Source organism: Elephas maximus, chromosome 19, assembly GCF_024166365.1.
Source record: "Elephas maximus indicus isolate mEleMax1 chromosome 19, mEleMax1 primary haplotype, whole genome shotgun sequence".
Classification (NCBI taxonomy): Eukaryota; Metazoa; Chordata; class Mammalia; order Proboscidea; family Elephantidae; genus Elephas; species Elephas maximus.
This window is the reverse complement of record NC_064837.1, coordinates 54,791,659-54,815,891: the sequence shown is the minus strand read 5'-3', so window position 1 is coordinate 54,815,891 and position 24,233 is coordinate 54,791,659. Positions and strand designations below refer to the sequence as shown.

Sequence of the window (24,233 nt, the reverse complement as noted above, 5' to 3'; positions counted from 1 at the left end):
CACTGAGTCGATTCCAACTCATAACGACCTTATGGGACAAAGTAGAACTGCCCCACAGGGTTTCCAAGGAGCGGCAGGTGGATTCAAACTGCTGACCTTTTGGTTAGCAGCCAATCTCTTACCGACTGCACCACCAGGAGTGTGTGTGTGTGTATATGTCTGTCTGTCTGTCTGCGTGCATGCACGCGCATGCATGCATGTCCCCTACCTGTCTGCCAGTTTGTTGAACTGTGGGCGTTTGTGTGTTGCTGTGATGCTGGAAGCTATAACACCAGTATTCAGATACCAACAGGGTCACCCATAGTGGACAGGTTTCAGCTAAGCTTCCAGACTAAGACAGGCTAGAAAGAAGGATCCAGCAGTCTACTTTTGAAAAGAATTAACCAGTGAAAACCTTATGAATAGCAGCAGAACACTGTCGGATATAGTGCCAGAAGATGAGCCCCTCAGGTTGGAAGGCACTCAAAATACGATTGGGGAAGAGTTGCCTCCTCACAGCACAGTTGACCTTAACGACATGGATAGAGTTAAGCTTTTGGGACCTTCATTTGCTGAGGTGGCACAACTCAAAATGAGAAGAAACAGTTGCAAACATCCATTAATAATGGGAACCTGGAATGTACGAAGTATGAATTTAGGAAAATTGGAAATCATCAAAAATGAAATGGAACACATAAAGACTGGTATCTTAGACATCAGTGAGCTGAAATGGACTGATATTGGTCGTATTGAATCAGCAATCATATGGTCTACTATGCTGGGAACGACAACTTGTAAGAGGAATGGCACTGCATTCATCATCAAAAAGAACATTTCAAGAGCTATCCTGAAGTACAACGCTGTCAGTGATAGGATAATATCCATGCACCTATAAGGAAGACCAGTTAATACGACTATTTTTCAAATTTACACACCAACCACTAAGGCCAAAGATGAAGAAACTGAAGATCTTTATCAACTTCTGCAATCTGAAATTGACTGAACATGCAGTCAGGATGCACTGATAATTACTGGTGATTGGAATTTGAAAGTTGGAAACAAACAAGAAAGATTGGCAGTTGGAAAATATGGCCTTGGTGATAGAAATGATGCCGGAGATCACCATCACTGAATTTTGCAAGACCAACAACTTCATTGCAAACACCTTTTTCACCAAGATAAATGGCGACTATACATGTGGACCCCCGCCGTCTGTCGGTTTGTCACACTGTGGGGGTGCTGAAAGCACTCACTCATCTATGCCAGGAAATTTGGAAGACAGCTACCTGGACAACCGACCAGAAGAGATCTATATTTACGCCATTCTCAAGAAAGGGGATCCAGCTGAATGCGGAAATTATCGAACAATATCATTAATATCACACACAAGCAAAATTTTGCTGAGAATCATTCAAAGGCGGCTGCAGCAGTGTCTTAACAGGGAACTGCCAGAAATTCAGGCTGGATTTAGAAGAGGATGTGGAACCAGGGGTTTCACTGCTGATGTCAGATGGATCCTGGCTGAAAGCAGAGAATACCAGAAGGATGTTTACCTGTGTTTTATTGACTATGCAAAGGTATTCAACTATGTGGATCATAACAAATTATGGATAACATTGTGAAGAATGTGAATTCTAGAACATTCCATCGCACTGGTGAGGAACCTGTACAGAGATCAAGCAGCAGCTGTTCAGACAGAACAAGGGAATACTGCATGGTTTAAAGTTAGGCAGGTGTGCATCAGGGTTATATCCTTTCACCATACCTATTCAATCTGTATGCTGAGCAAATAATCTGAGAAGCTGGACTATATGAAGAAGAATGGGGCATCCGGATTGGAGAAAGACTCATTAACAACCCGCAATATACACATGACACAACCTTGCTTGCTGAAAATGAAGAGGACTCAAAGCACTTACAGATGAAGATCGAAGACCACACCCTTCAGTACAGATTACACCTCGACACACACACACAAAAAAATCATCTCGACTGGACCAATAAACAAGCAAGATCATGATAGATGGAGAAAAGATTGAGGTTGTCAAGGATTTCATTTTAATTGGATCCACAATCAACATCCATGGAAGCAACAGTCAAGAAATCAAAAGATGCACTGCATTGGGAAAATCTGCTGCAAAAGACCTCTTTAAAGTGTCGAAAAGCAAAGACATCACCTTGAGGACTAAGGTGCACCTGACCCAAGCCACGGTGTTTTCAATCGCCTCTTATGCATGCGAAAGCTGGACGTGAATAAGGAAGCCTGAAGAAGTACTGACGCCTTTGAATTGCAGTGGTGGTGAAGAATACTGAATACGCTACTGCCAAAAGAATGAACAAATCTATCTTGGAAGAAGTACAACCAGTGTGCTCCTCAGAAGCAAGGATGGCGAGACTATGACTCACATACTTTGGACATGTTATCAGGAGGGATCAGTCCTAGAGAAGGACATCATGCTTGGTAAAGTAGAGGGTCAGAGAAAAAGGGGAAGACCCTGAATGAGATGGATTGACACAGTGGCTGCAATAATGGGCTCAAGCAAAGTAACAATTGTGAGGACAGCACAGGACCGGGCAGTGTTTTCTCCCGTTGTGCACAGGGTCACTATGAGTTGAAACCGACTTGACTGCACCTAACAACATCAACAACAACAACATATATGTATATATACAACAAAGTGAGAACTGTGTTAATATTAGAATCGCAAAACTATGGGTTGTTTCTTTTCTCTAGTTTCTAAATTACCTGTAACGTGGCCATGTTATATTTATAATCAAACTAATAAATCTTAATTTGAAAGAAGAAGAACAAAAAAAAAAAGGCAATAGACCTCAGAGCCACAGTGTCCTCCAATTCACGACCCATCGTGATGTGAAAACCTGTCTCTGATACAAAGCAAATCTGAAAACACTAGACCCTAAAAGGTCAGGCTGATTATGGGCAACACTGGCCTCCTGCCAAGGCTGCACCACCTGGTTAAGACGTGATACCCTCCTTCTGGGACAATCTGTGTCCAGGGAGACCCAGGGAACTGTTTTAAACACTCAGCACCTGGAAAGCACTAAGTTCCTTTTCTTCAATGCTCAACGAAGCACAAGCTTCACCAATATCTCCTTCAATGGAAGTGACAACACAGGTGCAGCACACACACCAGCAGTGAGCCAGGCAGAGACAGCTGGCCAGGAGCAGGAAATGTGGCTTCTCTGGGGCCTAGTGAAGCTCTCCGTGAACAATGCTGACGCCTTTCTTTTTTCCCTCTCTCACCCCTCACTATTCACACCCCCAGAAAAAAGGGGCCAGTAACAAAGAAGTCAGACCACAGCCTGAGGTATGGAAGGCCGCACCTAGCTGCTCCTCCATGAAACGTTCAGGCAAGAGCAGAGGGCCCAAAACAAGAAAAGCTTCATGCCTTTCAAATTAATGCTAAAATGGCAGAAAGCTGCCACACTCCATTGCTTCTCTGCTCCATAATGAAGTGGGAGATGAGGACGCTCCTGACTCATGAGAGGGGAAAGTGCGTGGGCGGGAACCTGATGCACTGAAAAAGGAGAACACTATGGGAACAGAGGAGAAGCCCATCTGTGTACCAGATGGTGTGTCCACACACGTGTACACAGAAGAAAAGGACTGGAAGGAGACACACCTGTTGTTAGAGACAGGCGTGATGTGAGAGTGGGACAGGCAGGAGAAAGGGTGACTTTCACCTTCCTATTCTAATCATGGAAACCCTGGTGGCTTACTGGTTAAATACTACGGCTGCTAACCAAAAGGGCAGCGGTTCGAATCCACCAGGCGCTCCTTGGAAACTCTATGGGGCAGTTCTACTCTGACCTATAGAGTCGCTATGAGTCGGAATCGACTCGATGGCAACGGGTTTAGTTTTTTTTTTTTTGGTATTCTAATCATATCTGCATTATTTTAATTTTTAATAAGACAGTATTTCTAGTATAGGAACACAGTGATGACTGGAGTATTTTTAGGGGGCACTCTCTTTGGTTTGGCAAATGTTGAAATGGGAACTACAGATCACATGCCCTTGGCTGGACAGGGCTATGCAAGACCCTTCAAGACATCCAGCGCTCACTGCGCGTTCACTACAGTGAAGCCTGAAAGGGCCCAGAAAGATGTCAATCCTGGCAGTCCCAAAGATTCTTTTATATCCAAGAGGAGCCCTGCCCCATCTTCTTGGATCTGAGCCCCCGTGCCTAGATTTTAGGGGACTGTGTGAGGCACTATGTAAACAGTACATGGAGGATGCTCTGATACCCACTGAGGATACAAGGTCTTCTGGAAATCTGGACTGCTTTAATTCCACAAGTGTGGGAAGGCTCTCAATTGAGTTACTTGGTGTAAAGCTCTCAAACCGTCCCACACACACCCACGTGGTTACCATCCTACACACACACCCACGTGGTTACCATCCCACACACACCCACGTGGTTACCGTCCCACACACACCCACGTGGTTACCTGCAGTACAGATGTGGCAGGATGAATGTGGGGCCCAAGCAATGCCGTTGACACATGCTCGATGGTTGTTTAACCTGGCGACGGGCGTGCAGGGAACTCGGACATCCAGGATCACCACCTGCAGAAATAACAAGCAAAAGGCCCAGGAAACCTCAGTGTGTAACAGAAAAACAAGAAACACAGAACACTAAACATGGAAAATATTTTTTAAAGCATACTTTTCCACTTGTAAAGAATATTAGAGACATGGGATCTTGGTCCCAAAAGTAGCTACAGGGTTGAGGAAAAAGAAAACAGCAAGGACCCAGGCAGTTGACTGTCTGTGAAGCAACACAGGGCCTTCAAGAAGGGAGAAGCAGGAGCAGGTAACAGGAGTATGGATAATCCATTGTGTGGTTTGTCCAAGTCCTCTTAGGTACACGAGTGGCTAAGAGGAGTACGGATAATCCATTCTGTGTTATTATCCAAGTCCTGTTAGGTACACGTGTGGGTAAAGTGAGTTTACATGATCCATTGTGCGTGATTATTCAAGTCCAGGTAGGTACATGTAATAAGAATTCTGTGTGTGCTTAGCTGGGTGATGGCGGCAGTATAGGTGCTGGTGATGGTGGTAGTACATGCTACCCCAAAAGCAGAATATGGTGTGTAAGTGCTGGCTTCACCACAGCAAAGTTAATCACTGCATCACCTCCATCTCCACCCATAATTCACCACTTTTATCAAGTGATGGCTGCAGAGAGACTTGCCATTTCTGTTTGCTAAAGATGGAAGATTCTGTCCAGACTACAGAAGGTGAAACTGCCTGTTCTCTACTCAGAACTGTAAGTAAATATGATTTAGGTCACTCTTTAGATATTGCTTTTTTTGGCTCCAAGTCCAACTCTCCAAGTATTAGAAGTTCTTAACACACAGTCCTTGTTCTAGATCAGGCCTTCTCAATCTTGGTGCTACTGACATTCTGGACTGGATCATTCTTTGTTGCGGGGGGGCTGTCCTGTGTGTTGTAGGATGTTTAGCAGCATCTGCGGCCTCTACCCGTTAGATGCCAATACCCAAACCAAAAACCAAACCCATTGCTGTCGAGTCGATTGTGACTCATAGCAACCCTATAGGACAGAGTAGAACTGCCCCACACAGTTTCCAAGGAGTGCCTGGTGGATTCGAACTGCTGACCCTTTCGTTAGCTGCCACAGCACTTAACCAAGATGCCAGTGGTCTCCCCTAGCTGTGACAACCAAAAATGTCTCCACATACTGCCAAATGTACCCCATGGAACAAAACTGTCCCTAGTTGAGAACCACCACTCTAGATATATAAGCAGTACCTATGTTAGCCTGAAGGGGAAGGCTCACCTCCATTCCATCCATGGCCATGGTGGCCAGGTAGTTAGGGTCCTGCTTATTCCAGCAGAGACGCAGCAGTGGGTGATGCTGTGGGTCTTCATAAATGATGGTGCTGTGTTCCAGATGGCGGAGGTCAAACATGCGCACGGAGCCATCAGCGCCCACGGAGGCAAACATGTCCCTGCCACCCCCGGCCCGGCTAAATGCAATATCATAGACCTGTGAGTGAATAAGAAGCTCCCGTCAGGTTCAGATTCATCACCTCCTTTCCCTGTAGCAGGAGAATCTGTCAGCTCCAGTTCATCTAAATTCCAGCTAAGGACAGAGAAGGAGGCAAATGAAACCCAAACAGTATTTGTGGGCACTAGAACCCAAGAGCTTTAACATCAGTGTATTTCCAAAGAGTGAAGATTATCCTGCTATAGAAATAGGCAGGATTCTTCCCACATTCCTGCTTTCCAATCTTCTTCCTCCAACCCCTGTGATAAAACTAGGACACATGCCCTGCTGACCAACAGAGCACAAGTAATTCTTAGTAAGTATTCTGCCTGCTTAGACAGGCTCAGCAGAAGCCAGAGCTGCGGCTGTCTTCTGCTGTACTACAGGATTGAGACATTTCTCTCCTGGGCTTCAGTGGCTTTCACTTGTGTGCCATCAGAGGCAGGTCCATGACCACGCTAAGGCTGACATCAACAATTTGAGGAAGAGAAGCCCCCCTCCTTCCTTAGTGTTCCTGTGGCCACTTAATAGTAGCCAAGTTGGTTCTGATGTCAAACCTGGACCTGAGACTCATCTGCAAGAAAGGAGCAACAACAGTGTTGAATCATCAGAGGCTGAGGGGTTCCTATATTCACAAATAGGTTTGGCATCATTCTCTTGTCCTAAGACATGTTCTGTTTCTTCAAGTTTGTTTGTAATCAAGTTAGGTTTTGAATTATGTTTTCTGCATTGATTACTTGCTGCAAACACTGTACACCCTTAACACCTATGAGAAAACAGAGGCAGAGAGCTTCAGAAAAAGAAAGGGACTGAGAGAGACAAACAAAGCCAGAGCCAGACAAGCAGAGCAGGAGTCAGATGGAAAGAGAAACAAACACTAAACAAAACTTGTCTTCAGGGCCACGGATGACAGCTGATTCTAGGGAGACATGAGTGGAATCCCTTGCTCGATACCATGCCTCCAGCCTTCTTGAGGTTCTGCCCACTCAGGAACACTGCAAATGAGCATCTATTTCTAGTCAACCTTACAAGCTCCTTTTGTTTCTGACTGTAAAGAAATGGCACTGCTCTTTCTATGGTAGAAATCAGGAGGGATCCAAAAGAGCGCTGGGCCTGTCATCACCAAGGTGGCATATAGGCTTGACGAGCCTCAACAGCCAATGCTTTGTTCAGCCCTGGACAACTTCAGTGCTGAGGCATTTTTATCAACATGTGGACCCCACGGTGCCAGGCACCCAATAGTCAGGAAGAGATTATATATGTGACAAACCAATGAATATGTAAATGAGGGGCTTGTAGGACCTCCTAGGAACAGAGATACCACAAGCAGGATCACTAAGTAACAAGATGCCCACGGACGATGAGGCTGAGAGCGTAAAGTCGCCTCAGCTTTAAACGACAGCACCTTCATCTGGGCTTCACTGGTATGTTCCATTGTAAATGAAGGGAAGGGGTAACCTCCAAATAAACTAAACCCTCCACTACAATAATCCGCCAGGCAGCAGAGAGAGCCCCAAACAAGTCTTTACTTTGACAGAGAGGTGGACTAAGGAAAGTCAAAGGCACTAGTGGCACTACTAGTTCTCACAGAGCATCCAGCAACGGGTTCATTTCAAGGCACGGTGGCTGGTCTGGGGCCTGTTTGCTCTGAGATCGTTCCTGGCCCTTGCCCCTGCTCTTCTGTGCATCACAGGAGAGCTGACTCCTCCAATCTGTGTTTGGCAGGGTCCCAGGTCTGTGAGCTGCTTCTGGTTGGGTTCAGCCAGTGGGGGGGGACTAATGGGAAACTGGATTGTGGGAGGGAAGGGAGAAGCTAAGGTATTTCTCCTCCCCTTTATCTGTTCCCAGAGCCCTGGTGCTGTAGTGGTTAAGAGCTACAGTGAGTATCACCGCTAACCAAAAGGCTGGCAGTTTCACTCTACCAAATGATTCTTGGAAACCCTATGGGGCAGCTACTCTGTCCTACAGAGTCGCTACGAGTTGGAATTGACGGCAATGGTGTTTTTTCTTTTTTGGCTTATCTGTTCCTGAAAGCATCTCTGGCGATGGCTGTGACTCCTCCATGGTTCTAGCTTTTGTCAGGTAAAGCAGCCCTTGAGCTCCCTCTGGCCAACAGGCAGTAGCAGCTTCTGCTGTTCAAAGTAACTGAATTACCTCACTGTTCCCTGTGTGGCTTCTCGGTTTGACCATCATCTGTGTAACCAATACCCTGGATGAAATCCTCTCAGTCTGAAAACTTCGATTAGTTCTTGCTTTCTGGGTTCTTCCAGTTCCTGACAAAGAACTGCAGGCTAAGTTGTCACAGAACTCAAATGTAGCAACCTGTTTCAATTGATGCCAAGAGGGTTTCCAGAAGTTCCTTACTGGTCCTCTCTGCAGGACAAACTCTTCCTCTGACCTTTGGTTTAGCCACAGCCAAGTCCAGTGGTCTTGTAACAGATTCTACCCTTAGGAGTACGTAAAGCCAAAAACAGCCCCTTGCTCAGAGTGATAACCTGGTCACCAACCTCCTACTCTGTGACAACCTCAAGTTCTGACCTAAGGTCAAAACATTTTTTATCTGTACAAATATTTCATATCCCCAGCTATAAAGGACAAGAGAGAAAAAGAAAAGCAAGTTCTATCTCCAGGAAATCAGAGTACCAGGAACCTGCAATAGCTCTAAGAGAAAAAGACTGCATGACCATTTTCCCAATCACCCAGAAGAATGCTTTCATTTAAACAAAATCACAAATAGCTCCCCTCAGCTCTCTCAACAAACACAGAAGAAACATGGCCATCAAAATAAAACGTGTTAAAAATACAAGGATTAAATGAACATGCTAGAATTTCATAAAACATTTTTAGAGAAAGATTGATGAACTAGGTTTGTCTATCACAAAATTTTCCCTCTTCCTGCCTTCCTGTCCAAAAAACCTAGTATGTTCCAAGACAAGCATTACTCTAAGATTTTTTTTTTTTTAATGACACCAGCTCCCAGTTAGCCTATTATTGAAAAACAGCAATCTCTGGCATGAAAAGAGCAATGGCAGACTACAGAATCAGCTGTTTATATCAGCCAAAACAATGCATTCATTTACAGTGGTGTTCCACTGTTCTGACACATTATTTTTGATTCGTATTATATTATGAAAACAGTGGGAGAAGAGTCTGCCCTCACACACGGAAGGCCCGGAAAGCATGTGAGGAAAGGAGAAAAGGCAGAACATCATTACCTCTTTGTCATGGGCGATCAGCTGGGTCTTCACGTGGCCAGACACAAGGTTCACTCGCCCCAGCACCTGCCCTGTCTCCAGACCCCAGATGGTACAAGTTGTATCAATGCTGGAGGTACCTGAAAGCAACCAGTGCGCGTGAGTGGCTGGCGGGAGGGAGGTTCCCATGCAGGCTTCCTTCCTTGTGCCTACTCATCTGTCCAACCCAGGGGGCAACATGCCACAAACACTTCTGAGTGTAGAGAATAGTGTGAGAGCCATAGAGTAGTCAAGCATTCAATCTGCACCCTAGCACCTTAGACTTTGTGGCTGGAAAGACAAGATGTACACACATGGAAAGGTCAACTCCATATGAGGAATTAACAGCCACTAGGATTTTTTTTTTTTTAGGATGTTTAGCCTGCTCTTTCCTACTTGGTCCTGTTCTAGGATGATTCCCGTACCTCTGGTCACTGGTTAAAAACTGGCCAAGGTTCTAACTGAGACAATGTGTCATTCCTCCTTCTAACTGGAATGCTTCCTCCCTAATTCCCTTACCTAAAAGATAAGGATCCACCTCATTCCAGTCAAAGGAGGTCAGAGGAGCACAGAAGTCAGAGTTCTTATTATTGTTTAGCAAACATTCCAGCCTGGTCTCTGTTTCACCAACCTGAAGAAACAAGAGTTTTACAAGGTCAGCCAGTCGCAGCCTCACAGAAAGTCTTTAAAGTCCTGTCTAAACAGCATCTTAGTAATATAACACATGGGAGGTGGGGGTGAATAATGAATAATAAATCCCAGAGGAACTCCCTGAATGCTGCTACTTTTTAAACCTTCTCCTCTGCCCAGCTTTGCTTTCCAAATTCCCATCCCCAGATCTTTCTAGAGGAGAGGTCTTCTCACCTCACTCAGCCTGGACCCTACGCACCTTGCTTGGCTGGGCACGACCTCCAGGCTGTAGGAGATGCTGCTGACCATGAGCTCAGCTAAGAGTGGAGGTGAGGCTCCAGGCTCCACTCATGTATTACTAGAATCAGTAGCCCGGCATTTTGTTTAATTTACTCAGAAATACCTTAGCTATAAACAGAAGAGGCCTCCATACCCCACTTCCACAGCAGGCTGTCATCTTTACTTCAGGTTAAATGAGCCTCTGGCTTCCAGAGCTGACTCTGTAGCCAGCAGTATGACTTCAAGGAACCCTGGTGAGACTTAGGAGAAGATCTGCTGAGCCCAACAAGGTCAGTGCAGACACACTACCAGTTCTTCTCCAGTGCTGCCACGACACAGAAGTACTCACTGCCTCCGACCCCGGTTTATTCAGGAAACCAGGCTGCTAACAACAGGAGACACTGAGAAAGCCCACTGGTCTGGCCGCGAACCATGTTTTCTGCTTACCCTCCACACACGGAGATAGTCGCCACTTGTGGCCAGGAGGTCTGGATAGACGCCTTTTGTGTCAGGGATCCACATGAGCTTTGTGGTGGGGTATGGATGGTCAAAGGTATTTCGGCAAATAAACTCGGAGCTCTCTTCATCTAAACCAACAAGCTGGACCTGTAACACACCAAAGTTGAGCCACATAAACATCTGTTTTCCTGGGGCATTTTCAAATACAGCCGATTCTCATTACTCGTAGTTACACGTAACAACGCCACTGAGAAGACTCAGTTAGTAAATACTGAGCCATTGCCCCTAGGAGAAATGCAGAGTTAGGTTCCTGCCAGCCTCTGGTCACAACACTGTCATCAAGCAATCAATACATAACTTTGTTTCATGTGTGTTTCTACTGAAAGATACCTTATTTAATATATATTTCTTACAAATAATTACATGCAGTGGTTCTTTATATTAAAACACTAACCAAGAAGGGTTAAACATTTTCCTAAACCCAGGATAGTATGACCATAAATTTCTTTGGCTTTCAGCCTCACAACAATGCTGTCCACTACGTTTTTTAATCAGTCGTGATCTCATGAGTCCACAAATCTCTTGAGTATCTAGATCTTTACATACGCAGTATTTTCTTATGATAAAGTCTAAGTGGACCTGTTAGGTAAGGAGTATGATTCCATTATTTTGTTACTGAAATTAAGGTATCTCTTATGGCTTCTATCACACTTGTTTTCCTAACATCCACTCATGAACATAAAGTTATAAAACACAGTCATCCAGAGTACGCAGTTTATTAGGACAGAGTCAAACTGAGTTACCTTTTATGTATTTCAGTATAAAATTTGAGAACAGATAGCCAAACCGAAGGCTGTCAGGATTTTCTACAGACTTACAGTGCCCTGAACAAAGTGCAAAGTTTCTCTGGAATACTGTAGGGTGTGCCTAATTCTTTTATACATCACCTTTCTACATTAAAATCTGGGTAAAGGACTTCGGGTGGGCCGTGCTTCAACAGATGCTATAGTTAAGAAAGGTGCCAAATAAAATCTCACATATTACAAAAGAATTTTGCTGGCAACTAGAGTCCAGCATATTATGTATTTCTCTGACCTGAAATTCATCTCTTTCTAAAATTGGTTGTTTTTGTCAACATTTCAAGATTACACCATTTATGTAAGAAAGTCTTGCTCCACCTGAATGCTTCAATTATGCAACCTAGTTTCACTTCTCAAATTCTTCATGTGTTTGCACAGACTTAACGTTTTATCCTCGGCCAAAATGACTCTAGTACTTTTGTTCCAAGTTGCCAATCCAGTATTGAAGGGAGTAAGGACTGGTTGTCACTGTTCAATTTTTCATGTGTATACTCAGAATTTTTAAATTTAACAATGAAAGATAATGTAAGCTCTTTGTGAATATTCATATAAAACTAAAAGGTAAAGACTCCCATGACCCTCATCCCCAATTGTACTTGCTGACCCCCAAACCACTGTTTGATGCTCATCTTTCCAAATGTTTCTCCTGTATTTGTATAAATGTGTACATAGGGTTTAAAAAATATATAATATATACACACACAGACATGTGCACGCGCACACACACACACACACACACACAGTCTTAATCATCTAGTGCTGCTGTAAAAGAAATACCACAAGTGGATGGCTTTAACAAACAGAATTTTATTCTCTCACAGTCTAGGAGGCTAGAAGTCCAAATTCAGGGCGCCAGCTTTAGGGGAAGGCTTTCTCTGTTGATTCTGGGGAAGATCCTTGTCATCAATCTTCTCTTGGTCTAGGAGCTTCTCAGCACAGGGATCCCGGGTCCAAAGAACATGCTTCACTCTCAGTGCTTCTTTCTTGGTGGCATGAGGTCCCATCTCTCTGCTTGCTTCTCTCTCCTTGTATCTTTTGTAAGATAAAAGGTGATGCAGGCCACATCCCAGGGAAGCTCCCCTTCCATCAGATTCAGGGCTGTGACCTGAATGAGGGTGTTGTATCCTACCCTAATCTTCTTTAACATAACCTAATCATGCCTCATTAACCACAGGCAGAGATTAGGATTTGTAACACGTAGGAAAATTACATCAGATCACAAAATGGAGGACAACGACAAAATGCCGGGAATGCATTGTACTTTCAATTAGGTAAGTACAGCTAGCTGTAGGACAAACTCCCAGATGTGGAACTACTGGGTCAAAGGAGAAATCTATTTTAAATTCTGAGTGACTGCTACTTGCCCTCTGCAGAGAAGCTATGTAAGTTTATATACCCACCAATAATGTATATTACCAATTTTTTTGTTGTTGTTAATCTGACTGAAATTTTATTATGCTTTTTTCTTATGAGGTTGAGCTCTCCATATATTTAAAGAGTAATTTACATACCTGTTTCTGGAAAATGTTCACACCTGTTGCCCTTTTTCTACTGGGTGACCGTACATCTTTACATATTAAAGAAATTTGCTCTTAATCTAGGACATTACATATATTTTTGCAGTTTACCATTTATCTTTTGACTTTGTGGGGTTGGTTGGTTTTGCCACAGAGAAATTTTATTTTATTTTTATCTGGCCTAGTTTATCTCTATTTTTATGGTCTTGCGGTCTAGTTGTCTCTACTTTCATTTACCCACTCTGTGATTACAAAATTCACCCATGTTTTACAGTTGTGCTAATTTTTTTAATTTATTTGAAATTGTGGTACAAGGTATGAGGTAGTCTCCATATCACTTGTTATATGATCGATTTTCTTTACTCATAACATTCTATTATCACAAATTATGTATTTGAGCTCATTTCTGGACTCTCTTCTGTTCTACTCATCTGTCCTTACAGTATCAAACTGTCTTAATTATCAGAGCTTTACAGCATGTTTTAATGTCTGGTGGGGTAGTTCCCCACTTTCCTCATTACTCTTTCTTTTCAGGGTTTTTCTGACAATGTTTGCACATTTGTAAATTCATTTGTAAAAGAAATCAGTTTGCCTGGTTCTAAAAAAAAAATCAGGATCACATTAAGTTTATAAATAAATTTAGGGACACTGAGTCTTACTAAGGAGAGAGTATACTGTTTCCTTTATTCAAGTCTTGCATTGTGTCACTCAGCAGCATTGTTTCCTATACAAATCATACACATTCTTAAGTATATCCCCAGGTATTTATAGTGGCACAATCTACAATAGTTGTAGATTTGTACACCTTGATTCATTGTCTTCTGGAACTAAATGTGGCTAGCCTAATTTCCTCTTCCCCTTTTAAAGAAGACTTGATCTTATTGCTTGGGTGCCCAAAAGATTCTTTTCTCATCTTTAAACTATAGAAACTTACTAGGATGTGTTTTAGTGTCAACTGTTCTGTGTCAATATTTCTTGACCTAGAGTTTAAATTCATCACATTGAAACTTTATTTTTGTGAAATTTTCTTTAATTACATATTTGAATTTGTTTTCATTTCTCTCGTTCTCTTCTTCAGAGACGCCAATTATGCCTAAGTTAGATCTCCTTTATTTTCTACATCTATCGTTTTCTAATTGTTTTTAAATGTTTATTTCCATTTCATTTTCTCAATCTTTCCCTATCCCTTACAATATTTTCAGCAGTTTTTATTCATTTTTCTTTTGTTCCCACCATGACTTTCAATTCTGTGCTATGCCAGTTCATCTTCCATTTTCAGGAGAAAACCTGTCATTTTGCCTCATTTTATCAGATCTCTTGTATCTCTGCTTAGAGCTATTAATTTTCTTAAGTTCTTTGGATTTATGGTGGCAGGACATTACGCTAAACCATAATTTTCAACTGACATGAAAACGTTTTTGTAGTGTGGGTACTTTACCTGCCATTGTTTCCCATTTCTTCCCTCCTTTCTTACAATATCTTTCTATAGCTACTGTGTTAAGTCCCTTTTAAATAAGGCAAGTTCCTCCTGGATGATCTGAAGGAGGTTCCCGTAGGAGAGAGGCCAAGTTGGCAGAAGCACTTGAAGCCTTTGTGTCTCCCCCAGCCAACAGCAATCAGGAGCTGCCAAGCTGCTCACAGGCCACTCTCTTCCAACCTCCCTCATCTAATGCTTCCAGAAAAGATGGCATGGCTATGTGTCTCTTTGGACAGCTTCTCTCCCCTCCTACCCAAGGTGTCAAAGAGGGCCTGGGGAAGCTCCTGCTGCCAGGCTGTGCACTCTCTTCCCACTGTCTCAGTCAAAGGACTATTGAGTTTGCCCATCAGAAATGTGTCACCTATTTTGGAGAACTACACTCTTCTGATTTGGAATCTGGAGCCACAGATGTCCTTTCTTGGCATCTTCCTATATCCATTTGATTTTTTTTTAAGTAATATTTTATTGTGTTTTCGGTGAAAGTTTACATAACAAATTAGGTTTCCATTTGACAATTTCTACCCATATTGTTCAGTAACTTTGGTTATGTTTATCACAATGTGACAATATCCTCTTTAATTGTATTCTGGCTATTCCATTTACAGTACTCTAGTCTCCTTGCCCCTCTACCAGCTCATCTTTGCTTTAGAGTAATCGTTGACCTTTTGGTCTCATTTGGATTTTTTAAATAGCCCATTTGATCTTCATTATATTGCCATCCTTCCTCGTGTATTATGGGAACATAAAGAAAAATCAGATCTGATGTTAATCATCTTATTTTTGATATTTAGGCTACTCCTCTGCCTTTTTTCTCCATGATCTTCCCTGTCCTCCTGCTAAACATCAATTTCTTTTTTTTAAAAATAATTTTTATTGTGCTTTAAGTGAAAGTTCACAAATCAAGTCAGTCTCTTACACAAAAACCCACATACACCTTGCTACACACTCTTTTTAATGAGACAGTCCGCTGTCTCCCTCCACTCTCTCTTTTCGTGTCCTTTTTGCCAGCTTCTAACCCCCTCTACCCTCTCATCTCCCCTCCAGGCAGGAGATGCCAACATAGTCTCAAGAGTCCACCTGATCCAAGAAGCTCACTCCTCACCAGCATCCCTCTCCAACCCATTGTCCAGTGCAATCCATGTCTGAAGAGTTGGCTTCAAGAATGGTTCCTGTTCTGGGGCAACAGAAGGTTTGGGGGCCATGAACATCGGGGTCCTTCCAGTCTCAGTCAGACCATTAAGTCTGGTCTTATGAGAATTTGGGGTCTGCATCCCACTGCTCTCCTGCTCCCTCAGGGGTTCTCTGTTGTTAAATATCGATTTCTTACCTCCACTGTCTTTCTGTAACCATTGTTTCATAACACTTTACTCCAAAATGTGAAATAAATACTGTTGAAGAGAAAAGGAGGAGCCCTGGTGGTGCAGTTAAGTGCTCGGCTGCTAACCGCAAGGCCGGCAGTTCAAACCTACCGACCGTTACATGGGAGATAGATGTGGCAGTCTGCTTCCGTAAAGATTACAGCCTTGGAAGCCCTATGGGGCAGTTCTATTCTATTAGATTGCTATGAGTTGGAATCGACTCGATGGCAATAGGTAACGAGTGGGTAAAAGAGAAAAGAAGGAGCTCTGGTGGCTTAGTCCACTTGGCTGCTACCCAAAACGTCAGTGGTTCAAACTCATCAGCAACTCTGCCGGGGAAAGATGTGGCAGTCTGCTTCTGTACAGGTTACAGCCTTGGAAACCCTATGGGGCAGGTCTGTTCTGTCCTGCAGTGTTGTTATGGGTCAGAATTGACTTGATGGCACACAACAACAACAACAAGAAAGAGAAGCTCTGGTGGTATAATAGCTAAGTGCTCAGCTATTAACTGAAAGGTTGACAGTTTGAACCCACCTTGCAGCTCCACAAAAGAAAAGACCTGGCGATCTGCTCCAGTAAAGATTACAGCCTAGAAAACTATGGAGCAGTTCTACTCTGTCCTATAGGGTTGCTATGAGTCAGAACCAACTTAATGGCACCTAACCACAAAGAGAAAAGGCTGTGGAGTAAAAAGCTTTTTTACTTATTTTTAAATTGTATTACTACCTCAGATGACTCCTGAGGCACATATATGCAAAAACAATTCATCCCTTGAGGCATGACCACATCTTCACTTTCACTTTTATTAGTTTCATGAATAACACCATAAATTACTGTTCATATTACCTAGGCCTTATATTAAAAAAAAAAAAAAAAAAAAGTGCCATGTCTATGCTGTTAGACTATAAGCTCCTTGAGAGAAGCCACTATTCCACTTCAATGCAGACAGCACTAGTATCAGAAAACGAAGTGGAACATGTGTGTGTGTAATTTTTTTAAAGTCTCCAAGTTACCTGAATCAATGTAGTACTTCAGTCAGTGGAACTTTTCCCCACAACTGCTAATGTAACAAAAATCAACTAAAGCCACCTTCTGAGAGCATAAAGCTGCTCCTCCTGGCCTTTTCCATTTGTCCTCAGCCAATGCCCACACACACTGAGGTCCTGCCTTGCTAAAGTCTGAGATGAATTCAGCACTGCACCCTTCAGCTCCTGGCTCGGAGGTTGGCCAGTCAGCTCCGGCAGTGAGGCCTCAGGCAGGCCAGACTATCTACAGAAAGAACACGGCATCTCCAGTAAGTGTGCGGGAACAAGATTAGGTCAAAATGCAATAAAGTGGTCCCATGGGGGAATTTGTTCTCTCACTATGTAGAAAAAAGGGGGAAGTTAAAAACCGTAAGAGTTTTGTATGTTAAAGCTCCCTGCTGACAGTCCTGCCGGGGAGATGAATTTGGATGGAGCACTGCAAAATTACAGATATCTATCAAAAATACCAATGTGTACAAAAATGCTTTCTCTTTATTGCTACCAATATCACATCTGCTAAAAAAGGTTACAGAAGGTCACCAAGTATCACTGTGCCTAAAAGAGTGATGTATTCAACACATTTGTTGAATTAATGAGCAAATGAATGAGAACCTGGAACGGCTGCTACAAACACTAAGAGCTGAAAAATTATATACCAGAGACAAAATAATTAGGCACCGTGTATATAAAGTAACTGTGCATTAAAAATCTCAGAGGAATCAACACAGCTGACAAGGCAAACATTTATCACGTGTATTTTAAGTGCAGGGTAGTGATACCCAGATTCATTACCAGTATTCTTCAAAAAGCATGAGGAACACCTAGTTGCTCTCAGAACCTCATAAATGTTCTCTAGATGCTAAATGTCAGAGCACAAGTAGTCAGCTCACTAAATACTAGTGCAAAATAAATCCCAGTCATCCTATCAACTTCATTCAAAACCAAACTCTGAAACACGCAATTAAGTGGAACAGAAGCCCAGGAACTGCTACCATCCTTTCCCCTAAAAGAATGGAAATGTGACCTGCCTTGAGACCATAGATACTATCAAAACTCAGGAGGAATATAAGAGTCATCGTGTCTAAACCAGGTAGGACAGGAGAAAATGGGCGACAACTAGCACATCATAGTACTTACAGTCAGAAGTACAAGCTGCCAGGCCACAAAATGAGTTGGTCAAAAGGGATCAAGGGAATTTTTCCCCAGGGTCTTTAAAACCTTTCAAAGACAGGGGATGAACACGATGACCTTTCTGACCTAAGGTCCTGATTCCCCTGTGGAAAATACCAAGTCAAATCCACTTAACCAAACCAGTTGCTGTTGAGTCTATCCCGACTCATGGCGATCCCATGTATGCAAAGTAGAACTGCGCTCCATAGGGTTTTCAAGGCTGTGACCTTTCGGAAGCAGATCATCAGGCCCTTCTTCTGAGGCACCTCTGGGTTGGTTCGACCCTCCAATCTTTCGGTTAGTAATCAAGTGCTTAACCGTTGTGCCACCCAGGGACCAAATCCACCTAACACCCATATAATTCTCCTCGATTATATTCCAATTCCAGGTACAGTAATGATTATGAGGCCCTGGTGGTTTGGTGGCAGAATGCTCACCTTCCATCAGGGAGACCAGGTTCGATTCCTGACTAACGAACCTCATGTGTAGCCTCACCCATCTGTCAGTGGAGACCTGTATGTTGCTATGATGCTTAACAGGTTTCAGCAGAGCTTCTAGACTAAGATGGACTGGAAGAAAGCCCTGGCTATCTACTTCCAAAAAATCAGTCAATGAAAACCCTGTGGATCACAATGATCCGATCTGCAACCAGTCACGGGGATACACCAAGACCAATGTGACAGCAGTTAACCACAAAAAGGACGATGATCACGTTGTGATACCTACCATTTCTACATTGCTTACTGTGTGCCAAAGTTCCTCGGTCCATTAACTCCTTCTGACAACCCTCTAAGAGAGATGCGTTTATTATTAATTACTCTCACCTTACAGGCAAGGAAACTGAGGCACAAGTTAACTTGCCCAAGGTCACACACCGCTGGGACGTGGCCGGATTGAGAACCGAGCCCAGTCTATTTCAAAGAGGCAATACAGTTATGGAGCTTTTTTCAGGGGTGAACCTGGATGGAAGGGCAGAACCAATGTCAGGAGCACATAGCCACAAAAAGACTGGATTCCTGCCTCTGGCCAGCAGATGCCAAGGTAACGCCAGGGCAATGTTCTTAGCGTGCTGCCTGGACCATCTGTTTCTGAATCACCCGAATGCCTGCTAATTTCAAGGGTGGAGCCCAGGAATACATAAACCTCAGGGAATTCTCAACTGCCTAAAATTTAGAGAACCAATGCTCCAGCACCATTGCTGCTGAGACCACACAAAAAAGAACATGAGACACAACAACTGATAACAGGGCTTTTTTTTTTAAATCAGATATAGTGGATAGAATCTGTTTCTTTACTTTGCAATGATTTTCAAATTTATTCAGATTACAGAACACCTGGAAGTCACTGTTGTTCCTGAAACACTAACAGATCTAATTCCATTGAACAACTAGGAGCAATTCTACTATAGGAAAACATGGTTATATTAACACAAAATTTATAAAATTACAATGCTGTTTTCTTATCGTAATGCCTCTACACCAAGGGGAAAAAAAAAAGGCTATTTCTGCGCTTCTTCATCAGTATCTATTTGCTATAAGGTCGCTATGAGTCAGAATCGACTCGATGGCACTGGGTTTGGTTTTTTTTTGGTTATGTGCCCATTAATTTTGTCCTCTGCTGGCAATCACTATCCATGGCAAGTAGGAACTAAAAGTCTGAAAATTCCAACCAATAAATTTTCAAATTTCTCTAAATGAAGCCAGCCACCTCCATGGCAGGGCTTCTCCAAAACTTAAGTCAAACTGTTGAAGGTAAGACAGTACACAATTCTGGCGAAGCCAGCACAACTTGCTCAAGGCAAGGTCATGTAAACTCCATGGACACATCGAAACTCCCCGAGGGACTGAATTGCTGGGCTGAGGGCTGTGGGGACCATGGTCTTGGGGAACATCTAGCTCAACTGGCATAACATAGTTTATAAAGAAAATGTTCTACATTCTACTTTGGTGAGTAGCGTCTGGTGTCTTAAAAGCTTGTCATCAGCCACCCAAGATACTCCACTGGTCTCGCCCTGTCAGAAGCAAGGGAGAATGAAGAAAACTAAATACACAAGGGAAAGATTAGTCCAAAGGGCTAATGGACCATAACTACTACAGCCTCCACCAGACTGAGTCCAGTACAACTAGATAGTGCCCAGCTACCACCAGTGACTGCACTGACAGGGATCGTAATAGAGCGGCCCAGGCAGAGCTGGAGAAAAATGTAGAATAAAATTCTAACTCACAAAAAAAGACCAGACTTGCTGGCCTGACAGAGAGTATGGCCCACAGCCACCCTTTTAGCCCAGTAATAAAGTCACTCCTGCGGTTCACCCTTCAGCCAAAGATTAGACAGGCCCAAAAAACAAAACAACACTAAAGGGGCAAATCAGCCCAGAGACAAGGACTAGAAGGCAGGAGGGGATAGGAAAGCTGCTTATAGGGAACCCAAGGTCAAGAAGGGAGAGTGTTGACATGTCATGGGGTTGGTAACCAATGTCATAAAACAATATGTGCCCTAACCATTTAATGAGAAGCTAGTTTGTTCTGTAAACCTTCATCTAAAGTACAATTTAAAAAAAGAGGAAATTAACCTTTCAGCTCAGAAAAAAAAACTTAGTCCAAGAAAACAAAAAAAAAAAAAAACCCCAAACCCACTGCCGTTGAGTCGATTCCAACTCATAGCAACCCTACAGGACTAAACAGAACTGCCCCATAGAGTTTCCAAGGAGCCCCTGGTGGATTTGAACTGCCGACCTTTCAGACAGCAGCCATAGCTCTTAACGACTATGCCACCAGGGTTTCCTCTTAGTCCAAGAAGCACTACTTTAAAGTGTGATTTACTGCCCCTACGCACAGATCCTCTACAGTAAGGTTTCTTAACTTGGGGGTGGGGGGGTCCACGAACTTGGATCAGAAAATTATATTTTCATCAATCTCTAGCTGAAATTAAGCATTTCTTTTAATTACAAATGGAGGCAGTCACCCACAGCAGCATTAGCAATATCCGTGACTTTGTCACCAATAGAAATCATTGATTTTTTCATATCACATTATATTTGTGAAATATATTATGAAAAGTTGTTTACCTTCATAACCATTTCAAAATTACAATAACAATTACACTAGATGATACAATTTAATGAGTTAATTTAAAAGCACATATTACTTTATCACCACTTTTCAAAAGTTTTGATAACTATAGTTCAATATAATTGGCTTCCTTTGTAATCCTATATATGTTTACGCATTTGAAAACATCATTCTGAGAAGCAGGCTATAGACTTTAGATCGTCAAAGGTGTCCATGGCACACACATACACAACACACACACACAAAAGCTAAGAACCCTGAACTACAGATAGATGGAGACACAAAAATAATTTGCCTAGAAAAACCCAAAAAAACCAAACCCACTGCCGTCAAGTCAATTCCGACTCCTAGTGACCCTATAGGACAGAGTAGAACTGCCCCGTAGAGTTTCCAAAGAGCACCTGGCAGATTTGAACTGCCGACCCTTGGGTTAGCAGCTGTAGCACTTAACCACTACACCACCAGGGTTTCCATAATATGCCTACATCACATAAATGAGTTCAAATATAAAGCCAAAAAACCAAACCAGTTACTAGCGAGTCGGCTCTGATTCATGACGACCCCACGTTGCCAGACTCCAACCACTAATAGCAGCTGAATGCATTGTTTGTCCCACTCAGGGACTCAGAGTTAAAACACAGTCAACTGCTTATTCTGTTACTACTGGGATTATTAGTTTGCATTTTACTACTAAGGCAACATTGCTTGTGTGCCCAACACAAAGAAGGAGCTCCATACGGTTGCTGAATGGAAGGCCGAATGTGGGGGCAGAGTTCCCAAAACCGAGATTTAACACCAATTATTCCACAGATTCTTTGGTAACCTAACTGTGACTCAGTTTTCCCTCTCTTAGAAATGAGACTATGACTTCTTACCCAAATTAACCCTGGAAATACTTGCAAGAAAAAAATTATCAATTTGTGTGAAAAGACTCATATGCCCTTTGGAAGTCATATTTTACCTCTTTTTTTTTTTAACATGTACCCTTAACAATAGTTCTAGTGGTCTTAATTTTAATAATCTGGTTTCCACACCAGGGCTTTAAATTCCTTTTCCAGCTCTGCCATCCACTATGCTCCATAAGGAATAAAAATCACCAGAGAAAAGGAAATAAAGCTATGTCTTGCTCCCGATTCTCCGTTTTCTGTGGCCAGTGGGTGGGCTTCGAGATCAGTTTGTACTCCTTGAGATTTGTAAATTGTTCACGTGCAATATCTGAGCAAAGTCCATTGTTTTCAACGTTTTCTCAAAGGGGACTCCCAAGTAGTTACGACCTACTCTAAAGAAACAGATGTGCTCCTGAAAAACTACACACAAAAGAAATATAAACATTTCAAATGCTTTCTACAAGACCATCACATGTAAAAAGAAACCTCCTTCCTACAACAAACTGTGGGTCAGAAATACAACTGCCCTGTGCAATGCCCCACAGCTAATCAAGGGACCAGACAGGACCTGACCCTAGACAGCGTGACTTTTTCCCTCTGCGCCATGCCTGTCACTCTCCACATAATTTTAGTTTTCTGGTGTTCATGGTTTAAGCGGGAGCTCTGGCTCTAAATATCAACAGCCAAGGCTTTCAGTTGCTCTGATCACTATCAATCACAACTTTTACTCTGATACAATAAAAGGAAGAGCTTAAAGAATAAAGGAAAGAAAATTCCTTATTCAACAACTTCAGAAAATAAACGTATGCTGCACTGCCAGCGTAAAAGCTTCCCCTACTACCAACGCTTCTATGAAGGACTCTCAAATTGATGGATGCCCAGAAAGACTTACTACTCAAGGTTACACATCTGTATTAGCAGGAAAGGAGCCAAGGAAAGATAAGGCAAAGTGTCATCCTTCTCTATTTAGGAAACAATGACGGGATCATGGCCATGGGCCAAGACTTTCAAAAAGACATCGCTTTGGAAGGAATGGCTATCAGGCAGCAATAGCGATGGCACTCCTGGCAGAAGGGCCAGGGGAACCATGAATAGTATCTGGGGATGGGAGTGGGGGGAGGGGGAAGTCTGTGCCAGAAGTGAAGGGCTACCAACTCTAATGCCTGCATTTTCCCTCACAGCCATTAATTCCTCCCACCCCCGCCCCCCAAACTGAAGCAATGCGGCAGGAGGGGAGGCGGTTGAAAAAGATAAACGGTGTAGCCTTGGCGTGGAAGCTCGGGTTTCAGATCTGTTTCGGCCATGAAATAGCTGCCTAGCTCAGCAAGTCACGATATTGTGCTTCAGTTTCCCCATCAGTAAAACGGAGGTAACTACACTCCCGACTACACGGGAATCTGCCAGGATTAAATGAGACAACGAGTGCAAAACCCTCAGCACCGGGCAAGACACACAGGAACCGCTCCAGGACGCCAAGGCAAGTCCGCAGGAGGGCTCTGGGGTCTGGGCTCCGGCCCGGAAAGGGCGCTCCCGGGGCCCGCTCCCCGCCAGCTGGGCTCCGAGCCCCTGCCCGGCCCACCTTGTTGTTGTACTCCTCCACGAAGCTGCCCAGCGCCAGGCGAAAGCGCTTGTCGGGCCGCACGCTCCAGTTCATGGCGTAGACCGTCCAGGGCGCTTCATACTTGTAGATCTCCTTCCGTTTGCCGTGCAGGGACATGGTGGCGGCGGCTGGGCCGCAGTGCGGGCCGGGTCCGCAGTCGGAGGCAGCGGGCGGGGCGCGAGTTGGGCGGGGAGCCGAGCCTGGGACCGAGGGGTCTGAAGGGAGGCGGGGCAGGCAGGGACAGCCTAGCCCGGAAGCGGGGCCGCGGCGACAGACAACGGCGGCCTGGCCCGACCCCCACTTTCAAACCAGCTTCGGCACCGACAAAAACCACCTTCCGTTTGGGACACCGCCCCGCCCACTCGGAACGGAAGCCACGCGACCCGCGCAGCGTCGCCGGCCGTTGGCTGCCTGACACGTCCTTTCGAACAGTTCCTTCGCCTGATTGGTTATTGTGCCCGGAGGTTTTGACACCTCCTCACTACGTCACTCCAATTTCTCGCCCCTCCCAATCATGGGGCGGGGCTTTCGCAGACCCGAAGGCCATTGGCTGGTACAAATGTCAGTCCGAGAGATAACGGTGCACTGCTGGTGAATGGGGGCGTGGGTGATATAGAGTTCAACGTGCCGGGCAGCAGGTCTCCAAGTTCTAGGT

The 24,233-nt window shown here is 43.8% G+C and overlaps 1 protein-coding gene across 1 annotated transcript in view; it reads right to left on the bottom strand.

Annotated features, from left to right (window-relative positions):
• DCAF7 (DDB1 and CUL4 associated factor 7) overlaps positions 1–23,924 on the bottom strand; it is a 29,489-nt gene extending 5,565 nt beyond the window's left edge. The window contains exons 1-6 of the mRNA XM_049860167.1: positions 23,558–23,924; positions 10,602–10,760; positions 9,765–9,876; positions 9,228–9,346; positions 5,803–6,012; positions 4,451–4,568 (exon numbers count right to left, since the gene is read on the bottom strand). Coding sequence (XP_049716124.1) covers positions 4,451–4,568; positions 5,803–6,012; positions 9,228–9,346; positions 9,765–9,876; positions 10,602–10,760; positions 23,558–23,695 — 856 coding nt within the window. The 5' untranslated portion in view covers positions 23,696–23,924. The remainder of the gene's footprint in view (positions 1–4,450; positions 4,569–5,802; positions 6,013–9,227; positions 9,347–9,764; positions 9,877–10,601; positions 10,761–23,557) is intronic.
• Between the last annotated feature and the right edge of the window lie 309 nt (positions 23,925–24,233).